Consider the following 12,700-nt stretch of genomic DNA (forward strand, 5'->3'; position numbering starts at 1 on the left):
TTATTGTACAAAACGGGGGAAACAAACGTTGACAAAAACGGTTCCATAATTCATATTAAATTCAAAAGATAACGACAAAACAGCTACAAGTTAGAGGGAATAGTGATAAAGTGGTAAAACTTGGCATTGATCCACAGCCTCAGACGGATGCGCTCAAGCGTGCCGTGCGCACAAGCTCCGTTGGTGGGCGATACTATATTTTCACATTTTTAACAATGCAATTTAAAAGTTGTGATTTTTATTGATAACCTACATTTACCAACAACAAAAAGACTACATTTAGCACCAAAAAAAGTAAATAAAAAAATCGAATATCGAATACCAAATTTTCATAACGAATACCTACCCATAGAAACAAATCTTCGAATATCCGAATATTTGGGTACAGCCCTAGAAAGCTGTTGATGTAGCACTTTTCTCCTTATGAAAGTAACACAGCGATTATTCAACTATTGAAAATTTGGTCGGACGAGAGCATAGCGACCAAATAATCGACTAGTCGACCAGGAGACTACAGACTCTGTGGTCAAGTGTGCTCTGATCCAGGCCCTGGTTGCCCCCTTAGACAGAACCAGGCTATCTGTTTTCCCTTGTTGTCAGTCTCTATGCTAAGCTAAGCTAACCTATGAATTATCCCATCTAACTTTGCTTAAAACATTTTTTTTGGGCCTGGTGGGGATTCCCGCTGTACAATTATAGTGGAAACACTGCTGCAGAACTCAGAGTTTGTCCCACACCACAGGCTAAAAATCAGCGTCTTCTGCTTCTGATTTTGACCATTCTCTTTCAGTCTGTCCCTCGTGAGTCCCCCAACCAATTTTAGCTTGAAAAGCATGTTTATAAGATGGTCCCAAAGAAATAAAGTCTTTAAAATAAACGTAAAACATGCACACATTCCACTAGCTGCTTACAGTTGATGGTATCTGTTGCGACTTGCATTTCTCCACTCGGCTCAAATACATTCCTCGCACAGTAACATTTAATTTGGACCGCGGCCAAGAAATGATTTCAAATCTCCAGAAAAAGGATGGGAATGAAAAAGAACTCGCCACTGATCCCACATCAGTCAGCCTTAATTAGCTCTCAGCTCTCAGTTTATTCAAACATGGATTAAGGTCTGACTGAGGAGGCTGCAGATGTCACAGCTGTGTCGCCTCCGTTTGAAGTGTGAACTGATGCCACTCTGCTCCTCAGACGAGTCCAGTTGATTCGCTCCCAGGAGGGTCAAACTACAGCTGGGGGTGTTAATGGTTGAAGCCACTGGTTTAACTGGCGTGTTCGGCGTCAGAATGACTGTTTCTTGACTTATTTTAAAACCGTAGCAGCCTGAATGCCTCAGATTCCTTATAGTGTATCATTACACATTAAATTAGCTTTGTTATTGCAGTCTTTGCTTTCCCAAATAAGGCCTGCAGCTTTCAGATGGAGGTAAAGCTCTGGTAGAGGCATACTTTGATAATGGTGTAATGTTCTTCTGCATGCTCACACAGAATTTCATGTTTTTATGTAATTACAGACAAGGAATGAGAAGGGTTTGTGCATACAGATATTTTAGCTTGCAGTGGACTTTGACGTCCTCTAAAAATACCAATACTGCAGCGCTGATTCAAATAGCAATCCAGAGCTTCGTTTTCACTGTTTTAATTTCCTATTTCTATCCCACTTGCATGTTTCTGGCCTTATTCTGTAAAATGACATGCACCTAATGACAAATAAGTTGCAGTTCTGCACTTGAATCTACCCAGTCGGCTCTCAGGATTAGTCATCACAAGTGTTTGAAAAGGGACTCCTGCCTGCACAGACGTGAAACTGCTAATTTGGAGATTTGGCAGCATGCACTGAGGCCTGAGCTGTTTATATTCTGCACCCTATAAAGGGTCATGCAGCAAAAGAAACCACATCTTTGTCTTTGTTTTTTGTTTTCGTTGCTGTCAGGATGGAGTTTATTCCCCCGCGTGATGTTTCTGCATCGAGTTTGTGGTGTTGAAGGTTTAAATGTTGAGTCTGTTCCTGAAAGCGTTCTTGCACACTGCAGGAAGCCGACCTGCTTGTGTTACACACCAGCGTGGCCAGCGTACATACAAGTATTTACATGCAACCCTGTCTCCTATAAATTACTTGTGTATGCAGCAAATTTTTGAACACCAAATACCTTGTGCAAAAATCTGTTTGCAAAAGTGTCCCGAACTTTAAAGGGACAGTTCACCCCGAAATCAAAAATACATATTTTTCCTCTTTCCCGTAGAGCCGTTAATCAGTCTAGATAGTTTTGGTGTGAGTTGCAGAGTGTTGGAGATATCAGCCTTCTCTCCAATATAAAGGCCCAGACACACCAAACTGACGAGTGCCCCATTCCCTTATGTCACCGTATCTCGGCCAAAAAGTTGCACACGAACACACCAAAGCAACGGCCAACAAGCATGTGTGTTCAGTGCCTGCGTGAGAGGACAAACCCCTCCACACCAGCAGACGACGGTCGTCTGTAATCATCATTCAGAAAGGGAAACCGGAAGACCGTCTTGATGCTAGTTAGCCAGTTAGCACGTCAACAACACAATCCAGAGTTGAAGGAACAGGGCATATTTACGAGGACGACAGATGCTCACCAACGGCCCAACTTTGACTGATAGCCGATCGTCGGCTTGGTGTGTCAGGGCCGACATGGAACTAGACGGCTTGTGGCGCTCCAAGTGCCAAAAAAATACGTTTGGAGAACTCAGATGTCTCCCCGGGGACCCAAAAACACCATTAACGTTTCGACTGCCGTCACCAGCACAATCCTCTTGTTCATGAGTCGATGCACGTAGGCTTGTCACCATACCAGAATTTCAGTAGTCGATACCAGTGAATTTCCACAATTCTCGATACAGAAATTGAAACTTACTCACCTTGAATTCTTTAAACAAGTCAGGGTGTCTGTCTTTTAAGTGTTTAGCCAGGTTTGAAGTGTTTCCTCCTTTTTGTCTGGAAACTTCGGAGGCACCGTTTGCACACTGGTTCTTGCGAGTATACATTCTCGGGAACCCATCGGCTGTATTCGGCATCTGCCGGTGATACAGCCTCTGGGGGCAGACCCCCGATTTTTTGGCATTCCGGTTTGATTTGGATTTGGAGGCAAGATCTCCGGGGTTTGCCTACAGACCCCACATTCACTGAATGACGGGGACCTCGACACTAAAGAGGCACATGACGAAGGCTTGCCATGGAAAGAAAGACGCGAGTCAGCCTTCAGTGTCCACGTTTGTATCCTTAAAGAAAAGTCGGGTTTAAACCAGGCTCATAATTACAGTTAAAGGGACGGGCTGGGCCGCTGAGGACAAAGTTGTATCCGGTACTTACGGTACCGAAATGAAAACAGGTACCGACGTATTTTTTGCGTGTTGGCATTGTCTTGGTACTGAAGTATCGGTTCTCATGACAACCCTAGATGCACGACTTCTTCTGTGCGATGATGCGGTTGGCGGGTGTAGTTAGGTAGAAAGATGAAACTGCTCACAACAAGGTCTGTGGAACAAAGCTTTCTGGGGCCAATTATGAGACTGACAGGGATGCAAAATGTGGTCTACAGCAGATAATAAAACTCTTTATGTTTCACAGCCTCCAGGGGAGTTTTTTCTTCCCCCTGGGGAGACACTTTGCACTCCTTAACTTCTGGAGGAGTCCATCAGTCCCACAGTGACATTGCAGCCTGTTTAAACTGGCATGACGTGTCCGTGCAGGCTTTTGGGACTGATTCAGTCTATGTGCTTCATTCTGTTAGAGTCCCTCATGGTTCATTTTCCCATGGACATCTGACACGCATTTCCTTCCTCTGCCTCCATCTGTCTGTGGCTCTCTCCACTGGCAGTGTCTTGCCTTTCTTCACACGGTAAAACAGGCTTCGAATTTCCTCGAGTTGAATGTTGGAAAACACAGACATGGCACTTCAGTAATCCTCTGTAACAGAATACATGAGGTCATTTCTTGTGTTTGCCGGTGCCTTCAGGGCTGTGAGACATCGCTGTATGTTGTTCTTCTATACAATGAGTCCTGGAGACAGAAGCAGGGCATGAAGCCATGGGCAGGGTTAACATGATTGTTTCGCAGGCAGCGTTCACATGTTTGGGTGTCATGCCAGATTCCAGTTGTGTTTTACACATATCATGTCAACGTATCTAAAGTGATGTAGTATATTTGTTTGTGGCACCAAACGTGGCAGTTTGCAGCAGCGTGTGAACCACTCAACCTGGGTTTTTTTTACCAACACGTGGCAGCGTTTCCCAGCAGCAATTGTGGCACTGAACCGAGGTGTTTATGTACCAAAGTTGGAGGTTTTTTAGCAGCACGTCACAGCGTTTCCCAGCTGTGTTTGCGGCACCAAACCTGGATGTTTTTTCCCCAGCGGCATTTTTTAATGAACCTGAATGTTTTTACCGACACATTGCTGCGTTTCCCAGCACCATTTATGGCCCTGAACCTGGGTGTTTTTCACAGACACATGGCTGCATTTCCAAGTGGTGTTTTATGCACCGAACGTGGGTGTTTTTACGGACACATCACAGCATTTCCTTTGAGCCTCTGAACCTGGGTGCTTTTCCCCAACATATTACGACGTTTACCAGTTGCATTTGTGGCACCAAACCTGTGTTTTTCACTACACCTTCCAGCACTTCCCAGCGGCATTTGAGCTAGTGAACCTGGGTGTTTCTAGACATACATGGCGGCTTTTCCTAGTTGTTTTAGCCACAGAACCTAGGTGTTTGTCACCAACCTTGGGGTTTTTTCAATTGACACATTACGGCATTTACCAGTGGTGTTTTAGCCACCGATGTGGTTGTTTTTTTCTGAGTACCAGCGCAGTGTTTCCAGCAGCATTTAAGCCACCAAACTCGGTCCCTGCTTTTCTAGCAGCTTTTGGAACACCAGACGTAGGTGTTTTGAGCCAAAACAAGGTCCTTTCCAAACCATAACCAAGTGGTTTTTCTTCCTCAATCTAACCACAACTTAACCACAGCATTGCTGAGAATTCTGTGGTTTGCACAAACATAATAAGTAATTTGTTAACATATATTACAAAAATACTGTGATTTATTTCCTTTTTTCAACTGCAAATTATGTGTCCAAAGAAAAACTTGCTTGCTGTAAATTGTGTCTAGTGGTTTGGCGCCGGACCATCATGGTGAAGAGAGTTCACCCAAAAGGCAAAGCTTTTGATTTACTGGTCCATCTACGTCCCAACCCTCACCTATGGTCATGAGCTCTGGGTAGTGACCGAAAGAATGAGATTGCGGATACAAGCGGCTGAAATGAGTTTCCTCTGTGGGGTGTCTGGGCTCAGCCTTAGAGATAGGGTGAGGAGCTCGGACATCCGGAGGGAGCTCGGAGTAGAGCCACTGCTCCTTTGCATCGAAATGGGTCAGTTGAGGTGGTTCGGGCATCTGATCAGGATCCTCCTGGGCGCCACCTGTTAGAGGTGCACATCCCACTGGTAGGAGGCCCCGGGGCACAATATTGCAATGCTATGCTGTGTTATTTTTGTCCCCCACTCCAAGATGGAGGCACTATTTTGTGTAAAATATCATTGTATGCTGCAGCGTTAACTGCTGGACTAATGAAAATAGAGATGCTCTGTCTATTTATTTTATTTCTAAGGCCTAAATGGGTGAAAAATATCCAAAAATGAAGTGGAAAAACTGCCTGAAAATCCCAGTTCGCCTCCTGTTAATCATCTCACTTGCTTTGAATTTTGATTCACCGGACAAACATGAGACTGAGATTGCGATTCTGATAAAGAAATGATGTAACTGTATGAAAGAATAGTTTGCAGTCACTGTTCTTGTTCATGGGAGCCTTAACTGGCCTGTTTAGTGGGAGAGCTGTGGTTGGACAGGACAGCTTCCAGATGTGAATGTGCACGTGTGGAGTGAAACAGGATCCGGCTTGTGAGACAAAATTCACATGCTGCTACAGAAAAGGAAGTTTCCTTATTGTCATTTATCATTATCAAAAATATCCACATTCATCATTCGACCCACCTGATTTGTGCAACAGCTGCAGCAGCTGTGTCGCCGTGAGATGAGCCAATAGCAGGTGCCCTCAGTGGGAAGTTGACCACCCGCCCGGCTGGCGTGCCCTGCTCCGGCTCCGTCCCTCAGGATGCAGGCTTAGCTGTAGCTGCTGTGCAGGACAGCGTTCATTCAGCAAGGCCTGTGCATATTAAGTGTTTGTGTGTGTGTGTGTGTGTGAGAACATGTGTTTAGGATTACTTCCTGCCAGGGTTGGGTTGGCGAGTGCAGATGTGCAGATGGTTATGAGCTGGTTGTCCTGTGGATAACCTTCCCTGGCAGAGTGTTGGTCGGTGTAATGTGATTCTCTGAGCAGGTGGAGAGGTTTGTAAAAGACTCCTGAGTGTGTTTGCAGACACACTTAACAGCCAAAATATCATTATCCTGCTGAAACCCAAATTTGATTGATTTGTAAATGAGCTCTCTATGTCATTCAGAGCGGTGAAATAGCAGTTCTGATTAGCTCTGATCAAATCGACTGACTCAAACTCCACAAACTGCTGCTGAGGAAAAAAGAACTCAGAGTTCCACCTGCGATGCATTCAAGGACCTGCAAAGCCACCGAATTTAGAGAGAGGACACAGAATGACAACAAAGACCACATAGATTCTACTTCTGTTAGAAACACTGGCACTGTTCAAGGTGTTATCACCGTTAGCTGCCAGCTGCCAGCTCAGCCACCTCCATGTTGAGAGCCGTGTGCAGACAACCTCAATCAGACTCTAAATCACTGTTTTTCTTCTTTGAGTTAGTCGCTAACGGCTACAAGCTGCTTTTTAAATCTCCCGTTAGTGGGTCACACACATAAAACGCCTTCAAAACGTCACACTTTTTACACAGATATTGATTCTGCAACATCTCTTCCTCTGCTGCCGGCTTAAATGTGGAACAACTCTGTCCCCTCATTCTGTGATCGTACCTTTTAAACAAAACTGCAAGGCAAAATAACGGTGCGACATTTCTGTCTTGAACAGGCAATGTAAAGGGGTCGTATTCAGCTGCCTTAAATCAAATGTGATGATGAAAAAATGTTATGACTATATTATTTTTTCGTCTCACTTAAAGGCTGAAAATGTATGTGCACTAATTTTTGAAAATCAGTCACTTATTTAGATAATTTTTCAGGAAAAAAATGCCGTACACTTTCAGGATTTACTAATTTTATTTTTCAAATGTCATTGCAAATTTAATACATTTGGCTTTTCTACTGTTTGTCACTATTTTCTGACATTTTTTGGACCAAAAGATTAAGTTTCTAATTCTATTTTTCAGCCAAGTTTGCAACAAAATTATCTCATTTCCTGTTTAATATATTTTACTGGTGCCATAATTAAAGTTTCTACCACCATTATGAATTGTTCTTTTTGCAGTTAAACTCAAGCTGGTCTCTGTCAGAGTTACAGCTTCCCTCTCTTTCTTTGACTGTGCCCTTAACAAGCTGTATGTAATACTTTCACATCATTCATAAACCTTGGGAAACCCCCACGACCTCTGACCTCTGTGACCCTTTAATGCACACTTTGTGCTTTTTGGTCATGAATCAGGGATGACAGGCCGCCCTCAGGAGATCACTGGGTGGAAGTGTCCGCCGGGCCAAAAGCCTTTCTCCCTTGTGATGCCGATTTATGAGAATGTAATCCGTTGGTCTCTTGGGCTGTTTGAATCTATGGGAACTGAAACATCAGCAGTTTTTCCATTAATTTAACCTCACAGTCTCACAGACACTGCGGAATTAAAGTAGGAGTCAGTCACTGACTGGGTGTTTTCAGTTAGACCAGGGGGGTAAATGTGGTTTGATGTTTGTTGTCCCAGAGGAACTTGTCATGGTTGGGTTGTGTCGATGACTCATTTAAAGCTGGAGTAGGCAGTTTAATTTTTGCATCATTGGGCAGAAATCCCCTCATTGCCTTTGATTACATTCTAATTCAAGTGGTCTGAGAGAAAACGAGACTCCTGCACCTCCTCTTAGCTCTGTTTTCTAGCTTTAGAAAATCCAGCTTGTGACGAGAGACTTTGGCCAATCAGAGGTTGTTTTCAGAAAGAAGGCGTTCCTATTGGCTGTTGCATACGAATGCATACATGTCTCTTAAGTGAAAGCCCGATTCAGTGGCCGAGAATTCTGCAGAAGAAACTGCTAATCCAACATTGGCAACAGCTGCCGACACTGCAAAGCAACCCCCAAAAAGGAAGACAAAGTTTCAGAGGTGGGGAGGAAATGTTGCTAACAGTTTAGCCTTCTGCTAACTGGAGCGAAAGGCTAACAGCTGCAGCTTCACGTTTATGTAGCTAACGTTAGCTACAGGCTTGAGTCACACTGTGCGTTCCCACACCCATACTACTATATGCCCAAAATAAATTTAGTATGTTCAAATACATAGTGTGAAGGAATTTTGTTGTGTGACAGTTCGGCAAATGGCATTTTGTCTCATCTCCATGGTAACGGATCTTAAAACAAGGTCAGGGCGTAGTCTTATGAGGATGTCCCAAATGTTTGCATACTGCATACAAGAGTACCTACTTTATAAGGGCAACCGCAGTATCGACTAAAAGTAAAAAGTCACCACAGGATCAGTGAACTTTCTGTTGCTGCCATTACACAGGTTAGACCCAGCGTGTTTTGCGCTGACCGAATTCGAGCAGCTATAGCCCTCGACAGAAGGTCTGTCTCCTGAGCTGCTGCCCGCTCTCCTCTCGGGAAGGAGTCCACAGCGGCACTGGGAAACACTGGGTGACTGTATGAAGTGCCTAATCGTCTGGTGGGAGGGGCTTAGGACAGAGAGGGAAAAGCTGCAGGAGGACGATGTGTTTTCAAATTCTGCTGTTTTCTTCTTCGCCTACCCCACCTTTAAAGCAGTTTCCCACCTTGTCGAGCTTCCTGCAGATAAAACCCATTGCATCCTAACAAGTTTTAACACATCCTAACCTTTATCTTGTCTTAAAATCTGTAGAAGGATCCTTAAATCAAAAGAAACAACTTAATTTAACATCACAAGGGAGCTCAATAATAACTCCTGGAGATCTCCCAAATGTTTCCTCTGAAACACTAAAACATTAACAGTTTTCCTTTCCAAAGAACTTGTGATTTGCTGATCATTTCTGTGCTTCAAACTGACTCCTGTCTCTGGAACTCATGCTGCTTTCAAGTGCACTTTGTCGCTCGTACTATGAACTTTTTGAACACATTTGAGTGCTGCTGTTGTGGATATTGAAAGTCTTTTTTGGTGGCTGTTGAAATCTCTTCAGAAAATACTTTCCTCGGTCATATTGTAGATGTTTTAATCATCTTTGCCTCTGTTTCCAGCTGCACATGAAGGCACAGCTCCTGACTCTAAATCTTGATTTCTTGCAGAGGAGAGCGGCGTCTCTTTGCTCCAGCTCGGTCATATTGTAGATGTTTTAATCATCTTTGCCTCTGTTTCCAGCTGCACTTGAAGGCACAGCTCCTGACTCTAAATCTTGATTTCTTGCAGAGGAGAGTGGCGTCTCTTTGCTCCAGCTAATCGGAGACCCTCCACCGAATGAGATCAGCAGGGTCTACGGGCCGAGGGGGGAGACCGCCTACACCTTCACCCCTGCGGCGGTGTCAGGCCAGCCGGCTGTGGCCCATGTCCCCAACCCTTTCCACCGCCATTTCTCCCTCCTCTTCCACGTGAAGCCCTCCACTCCCGCCGCCTCCGTCCTCTTCTCCATCACCGATGGGCACCAGAAGTTCATGTACATCGGCGTGAAGCTGAGCGCAGTGCAGTCCGGCCGCCAGAAGGTGCAGTTCTTCTACACGGAGCCCGACTCCGAGGCTTCGTACGAGGCGGCTAGCTTCGTCGTGCCGAGCATGGTGGACACGTGGAGTCGCTTCTCGCTGTCTGTCTTCGAGGAGCAGGTGACTTTCTACCAGGGCTGCGACTCGGAGCCGCAGGTGGTGAAGTTTGAGCGGTCGCCGGATCCCATGGAGCTGGACCCGGGGGCGGGGATCTTTGTGGGCCAGGCAGGAGGAGCTGACACCGACAAGTTCCAGGTAATGTTTGAATACCAAATGACAAAGAGCTGCCCACGACTAAGAGTTTTCCTAGTTGACCAATAGTCGTTTTTTCTGTCTGCTGTGTAACTTAACGTGCATCTGGTGGACAGTATGATCACTTTCCTTCGCAGACTATACACAATCAATATTTCAGAGGTATTTAACACACACACTTCACGCAGCGTTTGGAACAAGAAGTCCATTTTCGGGCCGTAAACTCCAGGGTGCCAGCAGAGGAAATGCTCAAGTGCTGAAGAGATGTTTGCTCATCACGTCGCTGACAGAAATGAATGAGAAACAGCAGTGAATCCTCCAAATGTCACCCACGGGACCTGGAGAAGTCAGAGTAATACACTGTGTGCTAAAGAGCAGGTGTGTGTGAGTGTGTGACCTCTTCAGCGGGTCAGATCCCCTTTTAATACGTCCCTGTGGCACCTCTCGGCAGGTTTGTGTCTGGGTCGCAGGCAACAGGAAGGGCAGACTTAACCCGTTGTCATTCTTGTGAATCTATGAGTTGACCTCCCTTTTACGCTCTGACCTCTGACCTTTCAGCTTGCGGCCTCTCAGTGACCACATGTGACGGTCACATGGCCTCGGGAGTTATGACAACAACTCCTTTTCTGCCACAATCAACCAAAATATTACTTTTTTTTTGCTAAAGGATTTAAGATTCGAAGACAGAGTGGCAAACGCAGCTGACACAATATTCTGCTCGACTCTGCGTGACTCATTTCTCTCGTGTTTTCCATCTCTGTGGAGATTTCAGAGGAAGCTAATATCCCGACTGGTTGCAAACAATGAGTCACGGCGAAATGAAATGCATTCACTGTGTGTGTGTGTGTGTGTTTTTAGGGTGAGATTGCAGATCTGAGGGTGGTGGGAAACCCTCGGGCAGCTGAGCGCCTGTGTGACGACGAGGACGACTCAGACGCCGTGAGTATTTGTTTGATATTCCAGTCGAATTATCTGAACGCTTTTGTGTGTGACGTCGTTCTGTTTTCGTCTCGCAGGCCTCTGGTGACTTTGGCAGCGGCGAAGGCGACAGGAGACAATCAGGACACTCAGGACACACTGTGAAGGTGGGTTATTCGATATGAAAAATGAAATGAATATAGAGGTGTTGCAGTTATATCAATCGCCTCAGAGCCAGACTCCATTGAGAAAAACAGTGATTTAACATCTCTGAACACGAGAGCTGCCAGAGTCTCAAGAATCAAACTGATGGATTAAGTGAATGAAATGCTGAATATTAGTGGCGTCTGTGCAGAAATAACATCCCATAACGGGGTGTTAAATCTGCAGATATATGAATTATTGTGTTGTTTTCCAGACCACACCTGCCTCCTTCCGGCCAGTCCCTGAACCCCCTCTGATTCCCTCACATGGAACCACCGTCAAAGAAACAGGTAAAAGCTCAGTGGAATCACTCACGACGGCGAATCCTCAGTGTGTTGCTGCCAAGACGAGCGTCACGCTGCGGAAAAGTGCAATGGAAGTTTTTAATCATGCGGCAGCCGCTGCCAACAACACGTCCTGTCGAATCACTGTGTTTTTATCTTGAAATATGTGCACAAGGATGCCTGTCTGGGCCTGAGAGCGTGGGGGGGGGTTTGCTGCAGGGTTTCAGCATGTGGGTGAGATTTGAAACTCTGTAGCTCCCCCCGGTGGACGGTTAAAGATGTGACGCATGTTTGGTTTAATGTTGAGCTTTGTGAGGAGCAAGTTTTGGCTTTAAAATTGCCTTTAATGAGAAGATAAAGACATGACAGTATCCCAGAGGTTTCTACTTCTATCACCACGCACAACAACTTCACACAGACATTCCCCGCTCTGCATGCCGACACTTGCAGCCTTTAAAGTCGTGTTTGTGTTGACTTTAGATATCAGGTTCCCGCAGCCGTCAGTGGACATCAGCCGACACGGATCACCAGGCCCAAGAGGTGGGTCGCTGGGTGCGAAAGGATTGGGTCGCGCCTTGCAGAGGAAGTGCAGATTAAGATTAGGATTACATCCTAATCAACATATAGAGTGATCGCGGGGCGTCTCCAGCTGCTGTGGTGCCTCATTACGCTGGAGCTGTGAGCATGTTGGTGGAGGGTGACATGTTGTGCCTTTGCAATCTGTGCTTGATGCAAATGAGTTCCTCAGTGCAGGCAGTGAACTTCACTGAAGACAGTCTTATGAGGAGAAGGGAGACTTATGAGTTATGCAGCAGTGCCCTCTGCAGGACAGAACAGATGACTACACTGCTTGCACTGACCTGAATGTGTCCACTAGGTGGTGCTAGAGCTTTGTTTCAGTGCAGACTTGTTTGGGCTTTGCTGCTTTCTATGTGCTTTCTTATTGTAATTGTTGATGTGTGACTCTTCTTTTGCATCTTGGTGGTGGTGTTGATGGCTTTGATCATCACTGGATCAGTGTGACCTGATTTATGCACAGTCAGAGTAAATATGACGCTTCAGGAGCGTCTTGGTAGGCGAGTGGTTTCAGTACATTAATGCAGTGTCCCAGGTTTGATTCCAGCCGTGGGACATTTATTACAAGTCATATCCCTCTCTATCCTCTGTTCCTGGTCTACTCTGACATTTGACAACTAAAAACCTAGGAGATAAAAAAAGGTGCTTGAATTCAGTTTTTTTTT

The 12,700-nt window shown here is 45.4% G+C and overlaps 1 protein-coding gene across 6 annotated transcripts in view; it reads left to right on the forward strand.

Moving 5' to 3' along the window:
• LOC126401953 (collagen alpha-1(XVIII) chain-like) overlaps window positions 1-12,700 on the forward strand; it is a 64,917-nt gene that overhangs the window by 34,410 nt on the left and 17,807 nt on the right. For 5 of the 6 annotated variants that reach the window (XM_050063542.1, XM_050063537.1, XM_050063538.1 and 2 more), the window contains exons 2-6: window positions 9,515-10,056; window positions 10,912-10,992; window positions 11,070-11,138; window positions 11,390-11,465; window positions 11,940-11,999. In XM_050063542.1, coding sequence (XP_049919499.1) covers window positions 9,515-10,056; window positions 10,912-10,992; window positions 11,070-11,138; window positions 11,390-11,465; window positions 11,940-11,999 — 828 coding nt within the window. The remainder of the gene's footprint in view (window positions 1-9,514; window positions 10,057-10,911; window positions 10,993-11,069; window positions 11,139-11,389; window positions 11,466-11,939; window positions 12,000-12,700) is intronic. The other variant, XM_050063539.1, reaches the window with a different exon arrangement.

Source organism: Epinephelus moara, chromosome 15 (assembly GCF_006386435.1).
Source record: "Epinephelus moara isolate mb chromosome 15, YSFRI_EMoa_1.0, whole genome shotgun sequence".
In the NCBI taxonomy this organism is placed as follows: domain Eukaryota; kingdom Metazoa; phylum Chordata; class Actinopteri; order Perciformes; family Serranidae; genus Epinephelus; species Epinephelus moara.